This window comes from Larus michahellis, chromosome 4 (genome assembly GCF_964199755.1).
Source record: "Larus michahellis chromosome 4, bLarMic1.1, whole genome shotgun sequence".
In the NCBI taxonomy this organism is placed as follows: domain Eukaryota; kingdom Metazoa; phylum Chordata; class Aves; order Charadriiformes; family Laridae; genus Larus; species Larus michahellis.
Window position 1 is genome coordinate 68,033,629 of NC_133899.1, and position 25,050 is coordinate 68,058,678.

A 25,050-nucleotide genomic window follows, 5' to 3' on the forward strand; every position below is an offset into this window, starting at 1 on the left:
TCAGTTTAAACCTTGAGCACTGATACCAAAATGTTTTCTTAAATCATTAGTATCAGCCATATCACCTTTCATTTAATAACTGCTCATTAGATAAAATGTCTCAATTTTTTTAGAGACTTATAAGCAATGAAGAAAATGTTGCTGCTGTAGTGTCTCTTCATAAAACAGCCTTTGGCATTAATTTAGGACAGATGAATGTTTTCTTATAGTATTCTTTTTAGCATCTTCACAGACTTGGCAACACATCAGGTTGGGTTAATATTCCACCTGGAAGCCCACTGCAGTGTGCTGGAACCTTTCAGCTTTTCACTTTCACACCAAAGAGGCAGTAAATCATCAATTGGTATCTAGGCCAAAAAGCAACATTTTTCAGAGCTTCAATTCCTCTTTTACTTCATTAGCATCATCCAACATCGAAGGGTTTTGGAAGAAAATTCTGCTTTGCCCGTGAGCAAATTTAAACTGTCTCCCCCTGGATTGTTGTACTGGATCAAAAGCATTTCCTGTTGGAACTCCTAATACTGATTAGCACAAGCAAATTCTGTTGATATTTTTACCATTTCAGTTTGATCTAGATTGAAGATTATCAAGAGCTAACGGTAGAAGTGAATCTGATCTATTTATCTTGATCAGATAGTCCATGGAGCAGGGATATAGAGGGCTCCAGAAAGAAGACAGAAGACTGGCAACAGATCATATTTAACCAGCAGGTCTGATTTTTGTGATTGAGGTGCCAGATTTTCTTGGGAGAAAGAGGGACAAACAGAAAAATAGAGCTCTTCTGCCAGATTAATCTCCAAAATATTTAGTCCTCGGGAACATCTCTGGTACTCGAAATATTTTGAATATTCAGGTTAGAAAAGATTTGGGGATCCAGAAGATATCAAAATGTTACCATTAAAATCCTTAGGGTCATAAGAGCCTGGTTGCTTATAATTTTCTTGGAAAGCTGATGTCTATGTGATACTTAGGAGTTGCAGCAGTATTTCTGTTAATCCTACATATGAGTACTAAATGGAATAAAAGACTTGTTTTATCCCAGTCTTCACAGAGCCGGATTTGACTGTGCTATAGAATTTTGCATGAGAAAGGAGAAAATATAGTGAAGGAATGCGTTTCTGAGGTACAGTTCTTTAGAAGAGGCTAAGTCGTGAAGCAGATCATGTCATATTGATATACAGGAATTTATGCAGATGAAGGAAAAAGGAGGAAGGCTATTTTAAATGAGCAGTTACTATTAGTGCTTGTATCATTTAAACAGCTAGAACCTATGGGAAGAAAAATACTCAGCAAATCACAAGTAGCAAAACTAATCAACACAACTTTACTATAACAAATTATATCCTGCAGACCTTTGAGACCCACGTTGATTCTGAATGCAAAAGAACTATGGGATTAAGTGTATTTTCAAAAATAGATTTAAATGTCTCTCTCTATCCTGTGTATTCTTTTATGAAGTACAGCCTTGATTCAGAGCTGGACTCAAAGAGAAAAAAGGGGGCACCTAGATCAGTTGTGTGAAGAGATTGTTTGAACATATGTATTGTTCAGCTCTAGAAAGGCATTGCATTGAGGTCACAAAAGGATTGTTACTGAAAATTCCTATGTATGAAGATGGACAAGGATCCCTCTTAATCACATCATGGCTCAGCTGTCAGAGGTCCGATGAGCTTACTCCATGTTGAACTTACGTTACTTCGTGTTGCAAACCATGATATTTCCTTTTTGAACTCTCATATCAAATACTGTGTTCATTTTTTTAAAGCACAACTCAAAGTCAATATTAATTTAATGATTGTATGGTTTTACTGATATTTAATGACTATCTCAAGCGCTTAACAATGGAAAACTTGTTCTTTAACTCAATGTTGTAACTGGGTACACCAGTGAACACATTCTCATGCACATGTTTTTAAAAATCATTCTTACTAATGTCTGAAATAAAATCTAAAAACAAAAGAAAAAAGAATAGACCAGGCAATAATGTTGCAATTTAAACCTATTTGATTTTTCTAATGTCTTTCCATTTTTCATAGCTTTTAAAGGTATGATTTTTATATGTACTTTAATCTTGCTGAATATATCTGTCTAATAATAACAATAAAATTAAATTAAACCTGATTTTTTAAAAAAAAAAGTCTTTAAAGATGTGGTGGGGAATAGTTGTCATTTCTGGCTTTCTTGAAGGTCTAGGACTTTAATATAAGAAATCCATTTTTCCCTGTCATGTTTTCTTTCATTATCCCATTTCCTTTTTACATTAGTCTTCCTGGCCTGTTCTTGTCAGATACCCTACTTATGAGAAATTTCAATCCACTACATTTTTTGCTTTCTAAAGTCTGCCCTCTACACCGAGGAAGAAGCACTTCATGCCAGCCACTGGTTGACTCTTGTTTTCCTATGAACTGGGGATCACTCTTTATTCTGAAAAAGATCTCATTGCCTCCAGTAAAAGATTGCTTATGTACATACTGAAGGAAGCCAGTTCCGAGTAAAGTGTGTTATAGAATTTCTTTGGCCCTATGGAAAATGTTCTTGCCCATCAACATTAAGATTTCAATGCACTCATCTAACCAGTTGTCCTTACTCAGGACATACTCTATTAAAGTGAGGAGTTACCTCCTTTTCTGCTGACACCATAACTTTCTGTATCATGTGCAATATAGATGTAGTAGCAGACTCTCCGTAAGTATTCAAGTCTGGGCTGACAGAGAAATTCAGGAGTTCACAGACAAATTTACGTCTCTAAGTCCCACTGAAACACCTGCCGCGTGTCTTTCAGTATTCCTTTCTTACACAGAGAAAAACGGGCACACTGCAACAGACCAAAAATATCCCAAAGGAGATGCAGGGTTTCTATGATTGCATTTACAGGATTTCACTGGTTTGGTGAAGGAGAGCTGGGATTAATATTTTAACAAAAGGTCTAATGGATAAGCAGAATGCCTTGTTAACTGATCTTAAAAAAGAAATTGTTTTTGTAGTTGAGTAATTGTGTAGAAACTTAATTACTTCTGTTTCTGCTCTCCCTAAACTAGTAGGTCTGCTTTCCTGTCCCGGGAGTGTAAACTTCCCTTAGACTTAAACAAATGGGAGAATTTGCGGGAAAGGGATCTATCCTTTAGGTCAAGAAATTGGGAAAACAACTGACCTGTGTGACCCCAGCCTACATTAGTCATAAACTTATATACAGATCAACTTATATACAGATCAAAAATCATTGTTTTGTTAATATTTCTCTCTCTAGCTTTAGGTGGGTTTTTTTTGTTGTTTATATTACTTCAGCTGCTCTTTATCAATTTTTTTTTCTTAGCTCCTGCACTGAATATGATTAAAATTTTATGTTTATGAATCTGTACTTGTAGAAGTACAGAACTGACTCTTGGTATGTTTTGTTGTGCTGATATGAATTATGAGAGCTGGGAATGTACTTAAAGGTAACTTAATGTCTGTGAGTGACTCCAAGCCACCACGGTACATTGTTTAATACTATTTGATAAATGGCTGACAGAGTGTGTTTCCAATATTTTATCTTTTCTGTCTGGTTTATCCGAGTAACCAATTGTACATAGTCGGCATCTGAGGTGGGATAGAGAAACTGATACATCAGTGTGTGTCAGCTAGTGCTTAATTAGATCTTTCTATGATGGGGAGTAGCAGTTTCCCACAATGGATCTGTTACATGGAAGGAAAAAAGCAGAGGACTTTTCAGGAAGGTGATAAGGAATCAGGCCAGTAAAGCTGCTCTTAAATGTTTTAGCTTTGTTTTCCCTATTTCCCCAAATAAGCAGCAAGGCTCCTAAATGTTCATCATTACAGTTGGAGTTATTAACCGAAATCCAAATTGCTGTTTTCCTTACAGGTGGACTTAAAGAGATACAGTGGTGATTTTTACAAATACCCCTCAAGATCAGGTCCATGCTTTATTACATGTGAATCTTTGTGGGATTATAGCTGGCCTGTTGCTATAATGCCTCTCACCTGTTCCAGAAAGTCAGCAGTAACGAGATAATGCTGGAGAGGATAGCTGTGGTCAGCAGGGACCTCATAACAGGCTGGCAGCATTTCTGAGCAACAGCAGTAAGGATTATCAAGCACGTGAGATTTACCAGTCATATTGCTTGCAGTATGAAAGTGTCTGCTGTTGACTGGGTGGTGCGTCTTGCCAGCTGTTAGTAATTTCTTTTTTTTCCTTGGTGTGTCTTTACATTGAAAAAAGATTCCAGCATCTGTTTCAGAAAGTCAAATAAATATGAAGCCGCATTAGGTTATTTATATGTGGAATTTTAAAAGCAGTACTGCAAATTGCACAGAGCAGTTGCTGACTCTCGGACTGCTGTTTATTCAAAGCATGTATCGGAGCGCTACAGATCTAGTGAACGTCTGTTTATGGTAGCATTACTGCAGTAAGTTGGGGGCTTACTCTAGTTTTCTACAATGTTATAATTAAGTTTGTAAAAGATGCCCTCTTTTTATGCCTGTCTGATTGAAGAGTTTTTATAAAAACAATGCATGAAGCAAAAACTAGAATGAGTCAGAAAGTGACTGTAGCTGAAGAAAATGAAAAAGCAGAATTATGGCACTCGTTTACTGTCACTCCTAACACCATCAAACTGAGATGCTCTTTTCTACTAGAGGCTGGCCCAGCTCATCTGATCTGTACAGTTTTTTGGTAGCCAGGGAATTTGGACAAAGACTTTGTGTGAATCCTCTTCCTCTCTGTACTGTGCGAGTGATAAGAGCTTTCCTCCAAAACACACTTTACTGGATAATTCTATTATCCATCAACACGGAACAATGGAACTGCACTTGCCAGAATTTACATCTTGGGTAATTATTTTTGCTTTCATTTAAATTTGTTTCTAAGCTTCTGTTTTCCTCTGGCAACAGGCCTGAGTCTTTGGTAACTGGACACAAGCCTTCATGGATCCATAATTTACAGCTCTTCCTCTTTTCAAATTTTACTTCCCTTTTTTTCTATCTGTTTTCCCAATCATGTTTTTTTTCTATTACATCCTTTCAGCATCAACTTTTTTTTCCTGTTTACTGGGTTTCTAGTCCTAACACATGTCTTTTATTACCACAAGAAGGTTTATCAAAGTACTCTAAATGTGTGTTTGTGTGACAGACATATCGTGCCATGTCCTTGTGCAATGAGATCTAGAGATCATTGTGCAATGAGATCTAGAATCTGATCAAAATGTTTGAACTCATGGCACTGAGTTCATTCAAGGTCTCATGTCCCAGACAAATTACACGTGCCTTCTAACCAATTTGGATAAACAAATACTCTGAGGAGAATCGGAGATATCTTTTTCATAGGATTTAACTTCTTCGACCTTCCAGAACTTCAGGCAATTGGGACACACAACTATTCTCCACCTTACTAAAGATAAAACTCTCTCTTTCAAATATATATATGTGCACACACACACGCACTTATTTACTTATAGCTAAATAAGGTCATAAATAAAACCCAAAAGATCTAGGATGTTTTAACTATTTCATTGACTTTTCAGATTGTTTTTAAGCTGTTTTTTAAACTTTAAAGGCAACACTGATAGTGAACGGTTCCAAATGGTAAAACAGAAAATCCCCTTCAAATATAACCGGCCCGTAGAGGAGTGGCTGCAGGAAAAAGGTAACAGTCATTAAAACTTTCATTTTAAACCCATTTGATTCTAAACCCTCATTTTTAAAGCCTGCAAATAAATGTTTCTTAAATGATAATCGCCTGCTGCATAAATGACTGTTTTAATTTTCATTATAATTTGTGTCAGCTTCCACCTGCCATATGTTGATAAATCATGCTATAATACATTGCTATTAAAACGCAGTTAAAGGGACGAAATTCTAAGCTTGCTATCATAGTAACGACAAACAAACAAGCAAAAATTCAGGAGACGTTTTCTAAAAAAAAACAAAATGAAGAAGAGCGAAGAGCAACGACATGTATTATGGCAATTTAACCACTGCATGATTTTCCTCTTTTGATTTGTTTTTAAACTACATTTATATCTTTATTATCAAAGTTTTCTTAAAAAATTTTCAAACCTACTTGTTAAACCACTTCCTGTAAGTTTCTTTTTTCTCATTAGTCTGATTAGCCACAGTGGCTATGTATTTTCTAATTGTATTAAGATAATTAAACAATTTTAAAAAATGTTGTAAAGAAAACATTTTTTAACATTTTAATATAAACTACAGTGAGGGAGACAGAGAAAGATGATTGTTCTGTCGCTTTTTTGCTATGTCTGGAGTACAATTTAAACACTCAAATGATACATTTGTCTAAGTTATGGGTCAAATTCTTCCCTAACTTAACCTCAGGCAGCGCTACTTAATTTTGTGTGTTTGCCTGGAATGATTTGCCTTAGTTCGGCAAAAGAGTTGTTAACATGCATAAGTCCAGCTGGTTTGAGTGAGAGTTCTGCATACACTCAGTGACCTATTGAAATGGGACTTGTGTCAGAACAGTAATGTTTTTTTATCAGGAATTTGGAGGGGAACAAAAAAATCTTGGATGTAAAGCCCGTTCCAAAGCCTGTTGAAGGTAACGGAGTAACTCTTACTAATTTCAGCAGGGTTTGGACTGGCTCTGGGTAATCTAGTGGAGCTTAAGTCAGGAGGATCTTCTCCATCTATACTAAATGTGATATTAAAAAAAAAAAAAAAAAAAAAAATCACTGTAACTAACTCCTTGCCTTAAAGTCTAGAAAAAGCAGAACATGATCTTCTCTTGTTTCCTTTTAAGAAAGTACTGCTGATAAAAGGGGGTGACCTTTGAACTCAGATCTTGCATTTTCTGTGCTAACTTAGACTATGGTTGTTACCAAATTTTTCAAGAGAGAAAACCGGTGTTTTGTAGGACTGGAAAAATGTAATTTATGTTCTGTTTCAAGCTTCTATCCTCAGCTGAATTAACAAATTGATTTAGACAGTATGAATTAAGTTAAGGTTACAAAGGATGTGGCTAACTATGTTCAAAATATTTTTATGTGAATGGTCTGATCCTGCAAAGTGTTGTGCGCACTCAGTTCCCTTTGACTTCAATGAGAGCTGACAGCATTGCCCACTTTTCAGGTTTGGTCTACACGGGTGTAATGTTTGTAACTAAAGCTAAAGTATTTGTGAAAGTAAGACAAAAATATTTGTGTAACTACAACAGAAATATTTTTGGACCATCAGGGTTTCATGGAACAGTTAATTCAGCTAAATTGTAAATAAATTTTAAGATAAAGGTATTCAGAAAATGCTTATTGAGTCTCAGTGGGTTGCCCTGTTTAATTTACAAGATCAAACTAAAATAAATAAATAAAGCGTAACACTAAAAAGAGGATAATTTTGGTAAGTTTGAATTGCTAAAGTCCCTTTAACACTAAAGACAATGATTGCCTCAATTTTGTTCAAACAGATGCATGTCTAATTCCTTGATGCAATTCATGTGCTTGAGAAACCCACCTCAGTTTTCTTCTGTGTTTTTGTTTTGGGTTTGTTTTTTTTTCCTTTTTGGTTTTCCACCAAATCTTTTATTTTATGTCACTGCTTCTCCAAGTTTGAGCTTATAAGCATGCCAAGGCACTTTCATTTGTAAGCTATCCTGAAGTTTTGAACTGAAGTCTACCTTTTGTGGATATTGGTGCTTTGTTAAAAGACAATCACACGTGCAGTAGGGCCTAAAAGAGGCAACATTTGAGCATTTAGACACTCTCAAAGCACTGGATGTTTTTAGGCTAGAAGGGTAGAGCCATGTTTTTACTAAAGTGAAAGGAAATTCTGTCTTTACATTTTGTGTTAGGGAATTACATTGTGCAACAGTGTAACACCTGAGACAATATAGCTTTCTTCCTTATTCCAAAGTAGATAGACGTTTTCAGCAATTTAGGTACCACTCAAATTAAAAAATAATAAGAATGAATAATTTACCTGGCTGTTCACCAACCTGCTCATCCATCTGGTCATCCATCCAACAATTAATGTAACATGGAAACCTTCTGTCAGAAGACTTTATAAAGATGATGAGTGAAAGGGTAGCTTCCTATCAAAATGGAACAAGATGAACTGATGGATGAAGGAATAGATGGATTCATCAAAGAGGCAGCTTATAGAATAGCTGTCTTGCCCATGTGAGTTCTTGGCTTGAGTGAGGTAAGATGAAATGCTTTTCAACTGACATTTTTGAATGTCATAGATTTGGTCTTTGTTTGGTACCACTGTTAATTCATTATTCATAATAATGAAATAGTTCATTCTTGGAAAACAAATATAACACAACATCTTTCTGAAATGGCATCATTACTATATTTGAGGTTTTTTTTTTTTAATTTTATGAGTTGGTTTCAAATATTTTTAAGAGGAGCCTAGGTTTACAGTCTTGAATTATATGAGTAATAACCAAAACATTAAACGCTATTAACTTCACTGAGATTATGTATGTAAGTAAAAAAAAGAAGTATTAGTCCTAAATTGTTCAACTTAAGTAGTCATAAAACCAGCAGATTTTCTTAGCAGAATACATGCTGTCTGCTAAGGCACAGATGTTACCTGTTCTGCAAGTGGATGAGCTAATAAAGCCCCAGAAGCATCTCATCAAAAGGACTGATCCTGGAAGTCCCTAATTCCTCAAATCTCTCTTACTTACATATGAAGTCTCATTGATGTGAGTGACTGTACTTTTGAAGCAAGAACTATTAGTGTGAATTAAGATTTGCAAAGTCAGGCCCCAAATCTCTCCTAGTGTTATGGAACAGTTACACTTCACTAAGATTTCTCTGTGATATTTTTAATCAGTATTCAGTTTTACAAATGAAGAAGTCAATGAGAGAGCAAACAAAGAAACAAAAGCTTGAACTATTCAGAATACTTACAAAGCAGAAATTTAAATATGCTCATCATTTTTCTCCAGTATGACACTAAAATAGCAGTAGGAAGAGTTGTCTGTGGAAAAGAAGGACTTAAGTTTGCAACTTTTACACACCTAGTAGAATTTACTAATGTAAACAGTTCCTTAATAAAATTCAGTGACCAAATAAATTTTACTTAAGGGGAAGTAAGGGCTTCAGAACCTTATCATCAAAAGAATGATTAGAAGATACCTGTGGTGGCAGAATTAAGTGTATATTCTCTCAACAGTTTTCTTTCATTCCATGTGCATTTCCCCGTTGTCTTTTTTCACGCACATATACACCATCGTAGAGTGAAGAACGAGGAATGATAGGTTGCAGGTGACTCCCACAAGTGATTGTTCTTTTAGCAAGCACAATTCTAGTACCAGTGCCCTCTCCAGCATTAACCATACGGTGCAGTGCATGAATCCTGGACTGGAAGACCACTTAACAATGAAGACCTCAAAACACACAAAATTCCTTTTTTAGTGGAGTGAGGCCACTTCCTTGCTGTAGGCTTTCTTTCAGAAGATGCAGATGAAGGCCTAGAAAGGGAGACATGATCTATTTTTCAGCCTTAATATACTAACTCCCCATTCTTGAAAGTAAAGCAAGAGGTATGACAGACATGTCTAAAGCTGTGCTATGAACTTGGGTTAGAATAGGTGACATCCTGAGCAGAGTTGCAATCTTCCAGTAAAAGTGAGGGAACCCATTTACTCTCCTGGCTTGGGGAGCTCTCCTAGCTGGAGCAGCAAAAATTCTACTTCCTCATCATCGCCCACCCCTGTTCCCTTTGGTAAAAGATGAAAAAATATATAGTGTTGATTCAAGGGGAGAAAGGAATGGAAATGGAAAGCTTTGAATGGTCAGTACCTTACCTCCATTTTCAGGGATAGCATCTCAAGATTAGCGAAATAGCTCCCTATTCATTACTCATCTCACCTCTACCTTTTGGCAGTCAATCATGAGTGAGGTGAGAAGGAGGGAACAGTAGCAAGTGAAATGTTTGGGTATGTAGAGGAAGGGTCAGTAGGGAAAGACATATAGTGCTAGAGGGAGGGAATGTGTGAAGAGAAGGGAAAATGGTGTAGTAAACAACTGACAGCATATCCATTAAAAAAATCCAAAGCAAAACAGGACAGAGAAGAAAAGCAAACTCTGAGGAAATGGTGTATGACAAGAGTTTGGCTTTGCACAGTGTACAGTGCCATTTCCTCTAGCTCAGACAGGAGCTGGGCTGAGAGGGCTGAATATTTTGACAGATCTTGTTATTGGATCCGATTTTTGTCATAGACAAGAGGAAAGGCTCTGTTTTTACATGATGAGGATGTGTGGCTTCGGTGCATGTTTGTTGATGTTTTAATAGACATACATTGCCTCTGGTAAGTTAAAACCTCCTAAGATGCAGAATATCGCATCAGGTGTTTCAACACTTTCCAGGGGAAGGATACCCTCCATTTTTATTTCTCGTTTTTTCATCAATGCAGTTAACTCCACCCTGATCAAGTCGTAGTGTTTCATTTACAAATCTGTGGGTGAGGAGCACAAGGGATGTTCAGCCTATCTCCATATGTCCATGTTATACCTCTCCATATACTTTTGCTTAGTTAGCCAGGGCCCTCTTTGGGGACAGGAACTCCTTTCAGATACATTTCTTCTCTTGTCCCCATTCTCTTCCCCATGGTCCATCCTGTCACCATAAGATGATGCAACACCGCATCACCACTTGACTTCGAGACCCGTCACGACGACCACCAAAATTGGTGAGCTCCCCCTCGTATTTTGATCTACTCTAACCACTGGCTGCGAAGGAATGAGCAGTGGGTTATAGGCTGTGCTTTGCTACATGGTGGCATTTTGCACCTCTCACCAGGGTGGACTAGAGAGAGGAAGTGGTGAGTGAGAACTGGGGAGCGGGAATGGGATGGGGAGATGTGTTACAAACTTCATAAAAATGGGAAAACACAGTAAATATCTGAATGATGATTGACTTGATGCTGCATTGATAACCCTTCTGAGCTCTGCCCAGTCTGGTTGTCTGTGAATTCAACAGATTCCAGGTGGCATGCCCCTAATCTTCTGAGGAACAGTGAAATTATAGGCACCCAAAAGCAATTTATTTCTTAAGGTAGTCAACAGCCTGGGACGTAAGCAGTATTTATAGAGCAGTCCAGGCTGAATGTCATTTAAGTGTCCTGCAAAACTAGGTGAATTGGCAATTGTTACTAGACTTATTTTTAATATATTTTTCATTACATGTGATGTTAGACTACTCCTAACACTCAAGGTGTAACCTTGGGTAAACCACTTAACCTGCCTACATTTGAATTTCACTGCGAGAGGGGAGTCACATGTAAGGCATTCTGGGGCTTAACCGTTTGAAGCACCATGTTGTCCGTGCTACTTCAGAAACTTTGCTCTTTCAGAGACATCACGCATGTTTGCATTTGGTGTTTCTTGACTTTACATTTTTGAGCCTTCACAACACAAAATTTACAGGTAGAAGATCATGACTCATCATGTCTTAAGATTCCTACACAATCCTTGTATCACCATCAATTTTTTCTGATGTTTTACTGTCCTCAAGCCACCCCTTAAAACCTTTGCATTATTAAAAGTGGCTTTATGAGTTAATCCCCATCCTCTGACCAGTCAAAATTGAAGGTTTATTTATGGGCTAAAGCTTGACAGGTACTGCAATCTGAATTGATAGTTGAAAAATAGCCACATATTGAAGCCTTATTTGTAGTTTAAAATGGGTACAACTCTTGAGTGAGTTCAAATTTCTGACTGAGTCAAAGCTCCTCCAGAGTTTTGATGTGTGAGTGGATGCTGAAGAATGAGATTCAGTTTTAGCTGTTCTTCCTTTCAGGCTAATCTTTCTTATTAATGAGCTTTAGGCAGTACATTTCCATACTGTATTTTTACAGTGATAACAAACACTACCAAGAATGAATCTACTTCTTTGTTGTCCATCATTTCTGGCCAGGACTCAATGTAAGATGCAAAGCGAAGGAAATGTCTGGCAATAATGTTATTCACCCCCCTTTACTAGGACGACAGTTAACGATCTTCAACACCCAGGCGCAAATAGCCATAGGAGGGAAGGACAGAGGGCGTCTCTTCCAAGGCCAGCTCTCCGGTCTCTATTACAATGGCTTGAAAGTGCTGAACATGGCAGCGGAGAACAACCCCAACATTAAAATCAATGGAAGTGTCCGACTTGTTGGGGAAGTCCCTTCCATCCTGGGAACAACACCCACAACCTCCGTGCCACCGGAAATGTCTACTACAGTCATGGAAACCACAACTACAATGGCCACCACTACAACCCGAAAAAATCGTTCACCACCCAGCATCCAGGTGAGTCAGTCTTCTGCATTTCCTTGGGTTCTTAATTAATCTTTTGTTTTGTTGCTCACTTGTAAATTCATGGAAGCCATGTTCTCTGAATCATGCTCCATGTAACTCTGTATTTTAATAATGTAAAACATCACAAAATGTTGTGTCCTGTGTTGGTGAACGAACAGCTGGATGAATTATTATGGCACATGTACGTGATAATGGGGACAAATTTTGCTCCTGTTCTAGTGCAACCCCATTTCTGTAAGTAAAACTGCCCCAGTGCGAATGAGAACATGTTTTTAACTGTTTCTGCAGTTCCATATGTGGGGAAATGTGTTCCTAAGAGAGCTACAAAGCTTAATGGGGGGTGGGTGTATGGTTATTTATTATTATGACAGTATGTATTGCTGCAACAGTGAAGTTCATAATGGGGAGAAAAGCAATGGAGCATTACTTCCAGGTATAGCCATTTTTCATTTTCCTTTTATAGCTTTCTTTCAGAAAACTTTAAAGGAACGCTATCAAGATCAGTTTCTTGCAAAATTTAGATGTTTCCACATAGAGCTGTTTCAAAATATTTGGTAAAAATCATTCATAGAAAAAAAAAAATTAATTTCAGATGTTCTGGCTTAATTGTGCCAATGTAGCGTTTTCAGTCCTAAAAATGCCTCTCCTTGTCTGTGCAAAGAAAAGAATCACGTAAATAACCAGTCTGAGCAGTGGATCAGATTTTGAAAATTATTTATTTCAGTGGTGTACTATCATGTTATCAACTAGGGTGCAACATCTGTTTTAAAATCTGTATTTACATCAGAACCTCATCCTGTAGAAATCTACATACTTTCATTGCCACCAGGATACACTGGCTGGGTCACTGGTGACTGATTATTGATCAGAGTGTGCCTTTATTAAACCTCCAGGGAAAGGTATATTCTTGTCTACTTGGAGAAAAAAAATTAAATTATTCCATCTGGTTCCCTGAAACAATTTCTGCTGATTGGGACAGAAGACCTTAATGAAATCAAGGACTTTGAAATCTGTAATCATACAAGTTGCACAATTGTTTTCTAACTGCTTCAGAAAGTTTAATCAGTTATTGATTATGTTTGTGTATATATGACCGTTCTCTTAATTTTTTATCTAGTCTTGGTCGCTTAGGATAAGAAAACACAAAAATCATCCTCTTAATTGTGTAGGAGGTCAGGCCACACCTGCAGTGTTGTGCCCAGTTCTGGGCTCTTCAGTACCAAAGAGAGATGGAGCTACTGGAGAGAGTCAAGCAAAGGGCCTCTAAGATGGTTAAGGGATGGTTAAGGGAGCATGTCTCCTATGAGAAAAGGCTGAGAGAGCTGGGACTGTTCAGCCTGGAGAAGAGAAGGCTCAGAGGGATCTTATCAATGTGTACAAATACTTGAAGGGAGGGTGTAAAGCCGACAGTGGTGCCCAGTGACAGGACCAGAGGCAACTGTCACAAACTGAAACACAGGAGTTTCCATCTAAATGTCAGGAAACGCTTTTTTACAGTGAGGGTAACCGAGCACTGGCACGGGTTGCCCAGAGAGGTTGTGGAGTGTCCATACTTGTAAATATTCAAAAGCCATCTGCACATGGTCTTGGGCAACTGGACCTGCTTGAGCATGGGAGTTGGACCAGATGACCTCCAGAGGTCCCTTCCAACCACAACCATTCTGTGATTCTGTTAAGTACCTCTGACTGCAGTGGAATTTACAGCTATTGGAATAACTAATTCCAAGCCAAGGTTTTATATTGCCTCCTTTGGTATTCTGTAAATCCAGTTGGCAGCAGGACTGGGATTATTTAAATTATTAGCCTCAAACACCCAATAGGTAATTTATAAAGTCTCAGCTAAATGTGGGGAAATTACCCCAAATTTGGTCACTCTTTGTCATAAACTTTGAAAGAATTACAGTTCCTTCTCCTCAGTGGCTGGCTCTAATTTTAGAGAAAATCTTTTACGATTACATCTCCAGAAGAATAAAGTCTGTGGTCCTAATCCTGCTCTTGTTGGTTTATTGGAGATTTTCTATAATTTATGAAGGCAACAGATCTGTGTTTAGCTATAGGAGTTTAACAGAGAATAGTCCTGGACGTTTGTGGGCTGGATCAAGCTGGAAATGACCCTGGCTTTCTTGAAGAGGAACTCTTTCAGAAAGCTTCCTGCCTAACCTACATGGCAGTTCACTCAGCCTGTAGAGACCACTATGTGCTGAAGGAGCATCAAGAAGATTTAATAAAGTGTCAAAGTGCTTCTAAAAACATGGTTAGAGCAGTGATTTCCTGGATACGCATGCACCACAACAAATGGCCTTATCTCAGCTGATATTAAAGCTATAACTCTTTGACACTTCGTGCTACCCACTAAAAGAAAGACAAAGGTCAATATGTACCTCCATTACAACTTTCTGTATTTCAATATCAGGCCATTTTATTGCTGTCGCAGCACAGATGGCTTGCCTTTCTTCCTTACTCTTAGTAGAATTTGATTCTGTCAGCTTAAGTTGTGTTATTTGTGTGGTGAAAGTGAGAAGAAATTGTCTTTTTTCTGTTTGGGCAGTATCTCCAACTGTGGTTTTCAGATGCCTAATGATTATTTTATCTTGCTTGTGTTCGACATCACCATTGTCAAGCCTGCTTACAATTTTAGATCTAAGTGGTGGAAAAATCTAATAGAACAAGTTTGTTTTTTGGGGAACGTAAAATATAGCTACCTAAGGCTATGAGCGGTACAAATACAGTTAGTTATTACCTTGCTCCAGCTTTCTTGTCTCTTTCCTGCTCAGAAATAAACAATTTTTCTTCACTTTCAAGGCCTTTCACAGTTTAGCCTCTTCTGTCCCCATGCTGATCAGCACAATTCAAGCATTTTTTTGCTCCCTTCTTAGGTTTGATCATAAAAATCTTTCTGCTTCCTGGTACCATCCACAAGGCAACTACAGGTTATTTTTCCAATCCCACTGAAGCCCTCCTTTCATCATGATGTGTGCCAAAAAGTTGTCAGAAGTTAGGCTGATGGTGGTCTAAGGCAGCTGTTTATCAAGCTCATCAATGTTGTCACATTTTTTTGTTTTATTATCCATTTTTCTGTATCCATGTGTGATATCTTGTTTTATGCTTAGATTGCAGATTCCTTGCATTCAAAATATACTTTTTGTTCTGCACGTGTACACTATTTAGCACAGAAGGGTTCTGGACCATTGTGGAAACACCAAGCATGATACAAGTAAAACATCTAATGCAAAATAGCAGAAGTTGGGATAAAGAATTATTATTATTACTGTATTAGAAGTATCTGTGCAATTTGTATAACTCATTTTCATATGTAAGTAACTAAAACTTCTCCTTTTTGAAATGCATATGAAGCTTTTGCAGAATATCGTCTGTAATCCCAAAGTGATAAGAAATCCAAGGGAATTTCAGTAGGATTTAGATTTACACATCACTTGTTAAGGAAGTGAAGAAGAGCATGAGATTCCTTCTGTTTGTAATGTACACCAAGATACCTCCTGCAGTTAAGTAGTCTGAGTACTGCCAAAAATATTTTAGAGCACAGTTAGGCTAAAACAGCTGGGAAAATGAATTGCTTTAAAAATACACAGTGTATGCACAGGCCAATAACATGCTTTGCAGTTTGTGAAGATCCCAGTCGTGGGATATAGGCTTGGACAAACAACCAAGACAAAGGGAATTAAGAGAAGAGTATTACTGGAAATACCCGGTGGCAATAATATTAGCATTTTAAATGTCTATAACTTCATTTTGTTTTAAAATTTATAATGGCATTTCTGCAAGGCAGTGAAACTCGGATCAGTGGAGGATAGGCAGGATTTGAGTGAGAAACAGTTGAGATGTATGACTGGATGCTATACTGATAGGAACCTTTCTGCGATTCAAATATCCTTCAGAGAGGCCTTGAAAGAAGATAACAAGAGCTGATCTTTTTCTGTTAACTGAAAATAAGGGAGAAAAAGGAGTTTCAATTTGTGGGGTTTTTTTTCAGTGAGTTGCAAATGGTGCTTGTGCTCTGCTGCCCTGAGTAGAAATGCTGATTTGACTTTCTCACTCGTGGTTTTGCTCTGGATTTAAGTATGATCTAAATTCCTGCTGCTGGTCTCAGGGCCCTGACACACCAGACTCTTCTGTGATAATAATATCCTCTCTGGGATTTCTGCTTCGCCACGTTACCCTATGAAGGCCTCAAAGATAGGCCATTAGCTTTTGCATGTGGTACGGTAGTGTGCTGTGCAGGCTGCTATTAGATGAGAGTCACTGTACTGTGCCATGTTGTATTCTTGCAAGGTTGCCATGTTTCTCGCAGGTTTACTTCATTAGCAATTGTTAAAGGTGTCCCTATTTCCTCATTTATAGCACAGCTTCAATTATTAGTGAAGTAGCTCAGGGATTTCTGGGTTTGGGAGACTTCTGTGAAAATGAGTTAAGGTGACACTCATTCTCTTGGCTTCTGCTTTGATGTCAATTGCTTATATGCTCAGAATTTATTTACTGAGTCACTGCTCAAAGCTTTTTAGGAGACTCTCCATATGCCCTCATGTGGCATGTTCTGTCCAGTTCACAGCTGGGTCACTCAGTTTTCAAATTATTTGTGTAAAGATATCTTTGAAGTTAATTGCTAAGTAAAGCTAGTCTAGAAAAGCATATATGGTGATACACAACTATTCCGTTCAAAACATATTCAGTTCAGCAAATCCAAGCTATGATTCCAGCTGGTACATGGGTTCTTAAGGAGAACTGCTCCAGAGGCCCTAGGGGCCACTGTCCTCTGGCAGGCCCCTAATGTGTTTGCCCTGTGACATGGATGCTTGCGTCCCAAGACCCCACAGACAGTTTTCTGTGCAAAAAAGATCAGAACCCTTCTGGGAGGGCGGATGGATTTCTGGTTATGTTCTCCATGAAGAGCCAGAAACTGCGTGCGCTGTTACTTAGAATCATAGAATTGTTGAGGTTGGAAGGGACCTTTAAGATCATTGAGTCCAACCTTTAACCTACCCTGACAAGAGCCACGTCTAAACCATGTCCCTAAGTGCCCCATCTACCCTTTTTTTAAACACCTCCAGGGATGGTGAATCCACCACCTCCCTGGGCAGCCTATTCCAATGTTTAATAACCCTTTCAGTGAAAAAATGTTTCCTAATATCCAATCTAAACCTTCCCTGACGTAACTTGAACCCGTTTCCTCTCGTCCTATCACTTGTCACCAGGGAGAAGAGGTCAGCCCCCATCTCTCTACAACCTCCATTCAGGTAGTTGTAGAGGGTGATAAGGTCTCCCCTCAGCCTCCTCTTCTCCAGGCTAAACAACCCCAGCTCCCTCAGTCGTTCTTCATAAGGTTTGTCCTCCAGACCCCTCACCAGCTTTGTAGCCCTTCTCTGGACACGCTCCAACACCTCAATGTCCCTCTTGTAGCGAGGGGCCCAAAACTGAACGTAGTACTCGAGGTGGGGCCTCACCAGTGCCGAGTACAGGGGGATGATCACTTCCCTAGTCCGGCTCACCACACTGTTCCTGATACAGGCTAGGATGCTGTTGGCCTTCTTGGCCACCTGGGCACACTGCTGGCTCATATTCAGCCGGCTGTCAACCAACACCCCCAGGCCCTTTTCTGCCGGGCTGCTTTCGAGCCACTCTGCCCCAATCCTGTAGCGCTGCATGGGGTTGTTGTGACCCAAGTGCAGGACCTGGCACTTGGCCTTGTTGAACCTCATACCATTGGTCTCAGCCCATCGGTCCAGCCTGTCCAGATCCCTCTGCAGAGCCAACCTACCCTCAAGCAGATCAACACGCCCGCCCAGCTTAGTGTCATCTGCGAACTTACTGAGGGTGCATTCGATCCCTTCATCCAGATCATTGATAAAGGTATTAAAGAGAACCGGCCCCAGCACCGAGCCCTGGGGGACACCACTTGTGACTGGACACCAACTGGATTTAACTCCATTTACCACCACTCTCTGGGCACGGCCATCCAGCCAGTTTTTTACCCAGCGAAGAGTACACCTGTCCAGGCCACGAGCAGCCAGTTACTCCAGGAGAATGCTGTGGGAAACAGTGTCAAAAGCTTTGCAAAAATCCAAGTAGATAACATCCACAGCTTTTCCCTCATCCGCTAAGTGGGTCACCTTATCATAGAAGGATATTAGGTTTGATAGGCATGACCTGCCCTTCACAAACCCATGCTGACTGGGCCTGATCACCCTGTTCTCCTGCATGTGCCGTGTAATGGCACTGAGGAGGATCTGTTCCATGACCTTCCCAGGCACCGAGGTCAGACTGACTGGCCTGTAGTTCCCCGGATCCTCCTTCCGGCCCTTCTTGTGGATGGGTGTCACATTTGCTAACCTCCAGTCAGCTGGGACCTCCCCGGTTGTCCAGGACTGCTCAAAAATGATGCAAAGTGGCCTGGTGAGCACCTCCGCCAGCTCTTTCAATACCCTTGGGTGGATCCCATCTGGCCCCATAGATTTGTGCACCTCCAGGTGCTGAAGCAGGTCCCTCACCGTTTCCCTTTGGATTACGGGGGCTTCATTCTGCTCCCCATCCCTGTCTTCTAGTTCAGGGGTCTGGGTGCTCAGGGAACAACTGGTCCTGCTGCTGAAGACTGAGGCAAAGACTTCATTAAGTACCTCAGCCTTTTCCTCATCCTTGGTCACTATGCTGCCGGCCCTATCTACTAGAGGACAGAGATAATCCTTAGTCCTCTTCTTATTGCTAATATATTTATAGAAGCTTTTTTTGTTGTCCTTGACAACAGAAGCCAGGTTTAGCTCTAGCTGGGCTTTGGCCCTCCTGATTTTTTCCCTACATAGCTTAACTACCTCTTTGTAGTCGTCTTGAGTGGCCTGCCCTTCCTTCCAGAGGCCATAGATCCTCTTTTTTTTCCCTAAGTTGCAACACTAGTTCCCTGTTTAGCCAGGCCGGTCTTTTTCCCCGACGGCTTGTCTTCTGGCACATGGGGACAGCCTGCTCCTGCGCCTTTAAGACTTCCTTCTTGAAAATCATCCAGGCTTCCTGGGCTCCTTTGCCCTGGAGGACTGCCTCCCAGGGGACTTTGTCAACCAGGCTCCTGAAAAGCCCAAAGTCCGCCCTCCGGAAGTCCAAGGTAGCAGTTCTGCTGACCCCTCTCCTTGCTTCTCGCAAAATCGAAAACTCTATCATTTCATGGTCACTGTTCCCAAGACAGCCTCCAACCTTCACATCCCCCACAAGACCTTCCCTATTTACAAACAACAGATCCAGCAGGGCACCTTCCCTAGTTGGCTCTCTCACTAGCTGTGTCAGGAAGTTATCCCCTGCACATTCCAGGAACCTTCTAGACTGTTCCCTCCCTGCTGTATTGTATTCCCAGCAGATGTCCGGCAAATTGAAGTCCCCCACGAGGACAAGAGCTCGCGATCTTGAGACTTCTCCTAGCTGTTTATAGAATATTTCATCTGCCTCTTCATCCTGATTGGGCGGTCTATAACAGACTCCTACTACGATATCTGCCTTGTTAGCCCTGCCCCTGATTCTTACCCATAAACACTCAGTCTCATTATCACCATCATTAAGTTCAAAGCATATTCAAATACATATCCAGTGTATGCCTCAACTTCTTGAGATGAGGGTAATGTCACTTGCCAGACTAGTCAAACTGTAGCTTGGAGGTGACAAGAATAAATACTTGTGGATGTTTTCAGTTATAATCTTGGAGCCACAGAATGACCGTGTATGATATAGAATATGCAGAATGTTCTCTCTAAAAAATGGAAGAGGGAATCTGCCCGTTATCCATATGGAGAGTCCAGCCCATTGGTATGGCTCAGAACAAGGTTCTCAACCTTTTGTTTTAACCATTAAGCTTTCCAGCCTTCTAAGTACGTTTTCTATTGAGGGTCCAATAATCTTGATTAATGTCTTTCCATAACGTGCAGCTCCAGGCTAAATCCTTTCTTACAGTGTATATCACAAAGGAAAATAGCACAGAAGATTTGTCAGTCTAATTAGACTTTCACTGTCAGCTAAGACAAATAAAATTGTCTCACCCTTGGTCTTGCCTAGGTACTTTCTTTTAGACTCATAGATAATAATTTGGGGGGGGAAAGAAATTGGCCTTTAATTTAGTTTTTGTTTCTTATAAGTCACTAGTGACATTTTCATCCCAAGACTGCAAAGCTCTAATGAAAAAAGAGCTTTTGATGAGTCTCTGCTTTAAAGATTGACTTCATTGGCCCAGTGGTATGGCTGAGAATTATGCAGTCTGGTTCTCATCCCTCCTTTTCTGCTTCTTCCTCAACTATTTTTTCTTAAAGAGACCAAAGCCCCCAACCTGTACCATCTTTCAGAGTGGAATCCTTTCTCCTGCACTACAGTTCTGTTGGGTGAGATGGTAAAGGTGCACTGCTGCAGTGAAATTCACAAAATGGCATTTACTTAATTCACAGCCACATCTCTTCTGTGATCATTAGGTGGTAACATGGTTTGGGCAGAGAAAGAAAGCAGAGGTTGGAAGCAAGAATCCAAATGTGGTATAGAAAATTTTCATGCAAACTACTGTTCATGTATGTTACAGGGTGATTAATCCAATAATACCGAATGACCTCTAAATACTTCACAGGTATATAGTACAGAAATAGATTTAGTGCACAGTGAAATAGAGAATCTTTGGTCTATAATGTAGTAGCCACCTAGCCAGAAACATCTGTATGATATGATAGGGAAATGGATAAAAATATTCTCCAAGTTTTAAATGAATATTAGATGGGGGAGTGGTGTGGTGTGTTTAAATTATATTTATTGATGGTAGTGTTTAGGATATTCAGATTACCTGTAAAGCTCATATGATCTAAAATATAATCCTGTATTTTCATTATTTCATTCACTTTCTGCAGAAAGGCAGGTGTGATGCACTTCTGGAAGTGCCATAGTGAACCAGGAGTTCAGTACCCATCCAAAAAGAGACTGTGATTTTACTGTAATATTATTTTCCCAGCCTACGCTTCCAAGTACTGACAAGCACTGATGATGGAAATAAGCTCAGCCTTGTATTTCTGCTAAGCACAATTACAATAATAAAGAGCATTGTATTTGTAAAACAGCTCATGCATATGCTGGTATATGCTCTCATTTGTTGACATTATCACCAGTGATATTTGAACATTTAACTTAGTAATCATTGTCTCCTCCAAATGGAGACTACTCTTTTGTCACTCCAGGGGAGGAAAGTGATTGAATGTGTGTGGCAAACTTGAGTGCCGCAAGTTGACGCATAGTATGATTTCTCAAAATATAGCTTACACTCATTCTTTGGATAACCTGTTTTTATATAGTAGTGTTGTCAAGTCATTGCTTCAGACAATCCTCTATTTGTTCTGCTGGGACCCACACTGTCTTTTAATTTTTTCAGTCTAATAGTTTACAGAAGACCCAAGTTAGCTGATTCATTTCTACAAGGGTTGAGTTTACATTGCCTTTAATCTGCAGATGTGAACAACCATTTGGGACTTGCAGCAAAATCTCAGCTGGTGTTTTGAACACATGTACCCAGTTCTGTTCCACTGTGAATTTTGTAAATTAAGATTTGGCCCAGCGTGTGAAGGGGAGGCTGGTCTAACACTTTTCTAGAATTTCAGCACTTTTTTAGATTTTCTCTGATGAAGTTTTTTATCTTGATCAAGAATTTATTAAAATATTTGCTTGATTTTTGGTGATCAAAAAGCACACCCTCTTCTGTAATAAAAGGATAAGAAGCAGTAATAACAGCTGTAGTAAACTGATACCTACCTTCTTCAGACAGGCAGGCATATATTTCTCGGAAAGTACCCTTAATGACATCAGTATGTAGGGTTTTTTTTAGGGCACAGTATCCCTTTATGTATTTAGACATGTCATTTGCCCTGCCAAAAAGAATTCTTGAAAGTCACATGGAAGATTATTTTCAAAATCTGATTAATACAGTACTCAGGAACTAAAGCTACTATAGTTGACTATACGTTTTATCACAAGCCAAATGAAAGAATAGGACAAATGGGTTGTTCTAAGGCTGTTGTGCAGCAGCAATATATGATGAAGAGATCCAGTACTGCAAAAGCAACTGCTTAGAAATAAATGGAGTAGAATCAATGGTTATAGCTCAAATACAGTTGGAGGATTGACTCACATTTTGTTATAGCATATCTGCTCTGCTTGCTATTTATATACTTCAGGGAAATGCCTAGAAGCTGCAGACATTGCCAGAATACTTCCAGAGCACATAGTTCCATTTTATTTGTTTGGATTTTTTTACAAGACTGGCTGAGAGGTGGGAACATACCTCTTACCTTTCCTAGCTCATATTTGAATGAATGTGCAGAAATTAAAAACACATCCATGTTGTTGTGACAGACCTGCTTTCTAAAACCATCTAATTTAATGCCTTGGGTTTTCTCTAGAATTATGATGTTGTTAACTAGCGGAAACAGAAGGATTTCTGCTAATTTCTTTTTCATCTGTGAGATGAGTTGTCAGTGATTTGCAAGATATGTCTGTCACGATACAGCTCTTAAAAGTAGCGCTTAGCAAGACAGGCTTTACAACCACCAATCCTTTCTCTCCTCCCTTAGATGGCATATGAGTAGGCGGGATGTTGTTAATTTTGATTGCAAAATTACTTCTATTGTATTCTGAAAGATAGTTAAGAATTTGTTTCCACAAAATTTCAACAGAAAATTAAAGCCAAAGGGGAATTGGATTTCAGTTCTCCTGATATTGCATGGGATGCAAATGTTCCTCTTCTTCTTTCTTATGGTGTGTTTTTGGAGAAAATTTGGTCTGTTGGCTTTTCAGCCTTATAATGACTTACGAAGGGACCATTTTCCCTAATAATTGCTTGGAGAGTTTTCCACTGGTGCTGTGTTGCCCATTTTGCTGACTCTTGGATTGGGCGTGCTAAAGAAATTGATTTGTGGGTAAGGACACTTCCAGGGAATACCAGTAGTTTATTAGGAGGAGTGAACCAGAGCATAGGAAACGTTGGGAATAATCTCATGGCTAAATGTATGAAAGTGGGTAGAGAAAGAATGAATACAGAGGTGCAGACTAGGAACTAAGATCTAGAGGATGATACACACCTATCGCATAGAGATATGGGAAGGAAATGGCAAGATTTAAAGATGGAGAGTGACATGGCTAGAGTTAGTTGGCTGGTGGTTCTAGCAACTCTGTTTTGGGTAGACAAAGGTTTGGAGAAGAGAGAAACTCATACCCATATGGTTTAGTAACCGCTCTTCTACTTTTTGCCAAGCTGGCAGGGATTCAGTTCAGTAAAACTGCTGGCAGTGACATCTGAGGACCCATGGTCTCTTCCACAGCAGTACAAAGTCAGGCAGAGCTGGACTCTCACACACTTGTACTAAGATCATCTAAAAAGCACCTCTTCCTCTCACTTGCAACAGCTCCTTTCCTGTAAGTGTTTTGAAGCAGGAAAACTCATTCTTAGTGTAAAGAGAGTCAGGTCAAGTAAGGAGAAAAAACTGTGATGTGTTGTGCTCTTTTAACATCCAAGCAATAGCCTCAGTGCCCAAACCATACAGAGATTTGCACAAATAGCTTGAATTTAACTTGGTCAAAATGTCCTTTTCTTTTTTCCTGAAAGATGACCTCCAATGAAAGTATAAGGACATGAATGATTTTAATCTGTGGTAACAATGGAGAACCAGTCCTGACTGACTCCAGCAGCATAAATATACAAAATGACAGATTATCCTGCTGCCTCCCTCCCTGCTGCCTGAGCAGACGCATACACACTCAGTAGCACACAGCAAAATTCAAATTGGTCTTTATCTTTTATCTGTTGCCCCAGTGATTAATGCTGCTCTTGCTGGGAGACTAATCGAACGAGGGGAAATATGGAGAAAGAAATATGTATTTCTTAGACTATCGTTATCAGTGTTATTATTATTCCTTTAATATATTTTCCTCCTGTTAGAAGAACTTAATGTACTGACGCAGTAGGAAGCGGGAGGTGAGAGCAGATTTGATGGCAGGAAGATGAATGGGGCAGGCCGCAGCAAGTGGAACACAGGCGTTTTGCAGAATGAGCTGAGCTGCTGAAGTGCTTTGGGGTTGTGGTGTTTTAGCTAGAAAACCAAGAGGCTGTAGCAGGCTGAATACGGGTCCTGAACCAGGAACTACTGTTTTCTAAGCCCCACTCAATTCACTCAGCAGCTGTCAACAAACCTCCTCTATAAATGGTTCTTTACTTTCCCTGTGGAGTAAAATAAGGATACACTCGGTCTGTCACACATCCAAGTTTACAGGCACTATTCTGAAAGTATGGGTAGTCCCTCATAAATTCCCTCACATGTTGTATTCCCTTTCCCTCTTGCCTGGTCCTTAGCCTAGGTCTTTCATTGTCATACTGTGACCCTGTAGTTCCAGTCTGATCCTACAGATGTGTATAGCACAGAGCAGAAAATTTACCCTGTGCTGTGGTAAAACCAGAAATGGATGCTTTGAGTATGGGTTTGACTTAGATTTAGTAGGAGGCCTGTTTTATGAATGAGTAGGAATGGATTCCAATTGTCTTGTTTCCTCAGGCTCTTAAGAAAAAAGACTTAAATATGGTAATTAAGGTATCACACCTTGTTCTCCCTTTGAGATGAGGACTACAGAAAGGAGGACCTGTAATAAAGGAATAGACTTGTTTGGGATTAAGGGTCATGCTGCCTCTCTCCTTATTTCAGCATTCTGGCTGTTTTAACAAGTGTGAATACGTGTTTTCCAAATATACTCTTGTGGTGAGATAGTGATGGACATCAAAAAGGAAACG

General features: G+C 39.5%; 1 protein-coding gene across 40 annotated transcripts in view; it reads left to right on the forward strand.

The window, feature by feature from the left end:
* NRXN3 (neurexin 3) overlaps positions 1-25,050 on the forward strand; it is a 1,053,186-nt gene that overhangs the window by 925,321 nt on the left and 102,815 nt on the right. For 15 of the 40 annotated variants that reach the window (XR_012586790.1, XR_012586791.1, XR_012586792.1 and 12 more), the window contains 2 exons: positions 5,552-5,641; positions 11,944-12,251. Coding sequence is in view for 32 of the 40 variants with exons in the window: in XM_074585408.1 (XP_074441509.1) it covers positions 5,552-5,641; positions 11,944-12,251 (398 nt within the window). In the remaining 8 variants the exon portion in view is untranslated. Of the gene's footprint in view, positions 1-5,551; positions 5,642-10,591; positions 10,652-11,943; positions 12,252-25,050 lie in introns of all 40 variants that reach the window. The other 25 variants (XR_012586787.1, XR_012586788.1, XR_012586789.1 and 22 more) reach the window with 2 other exon arrangements.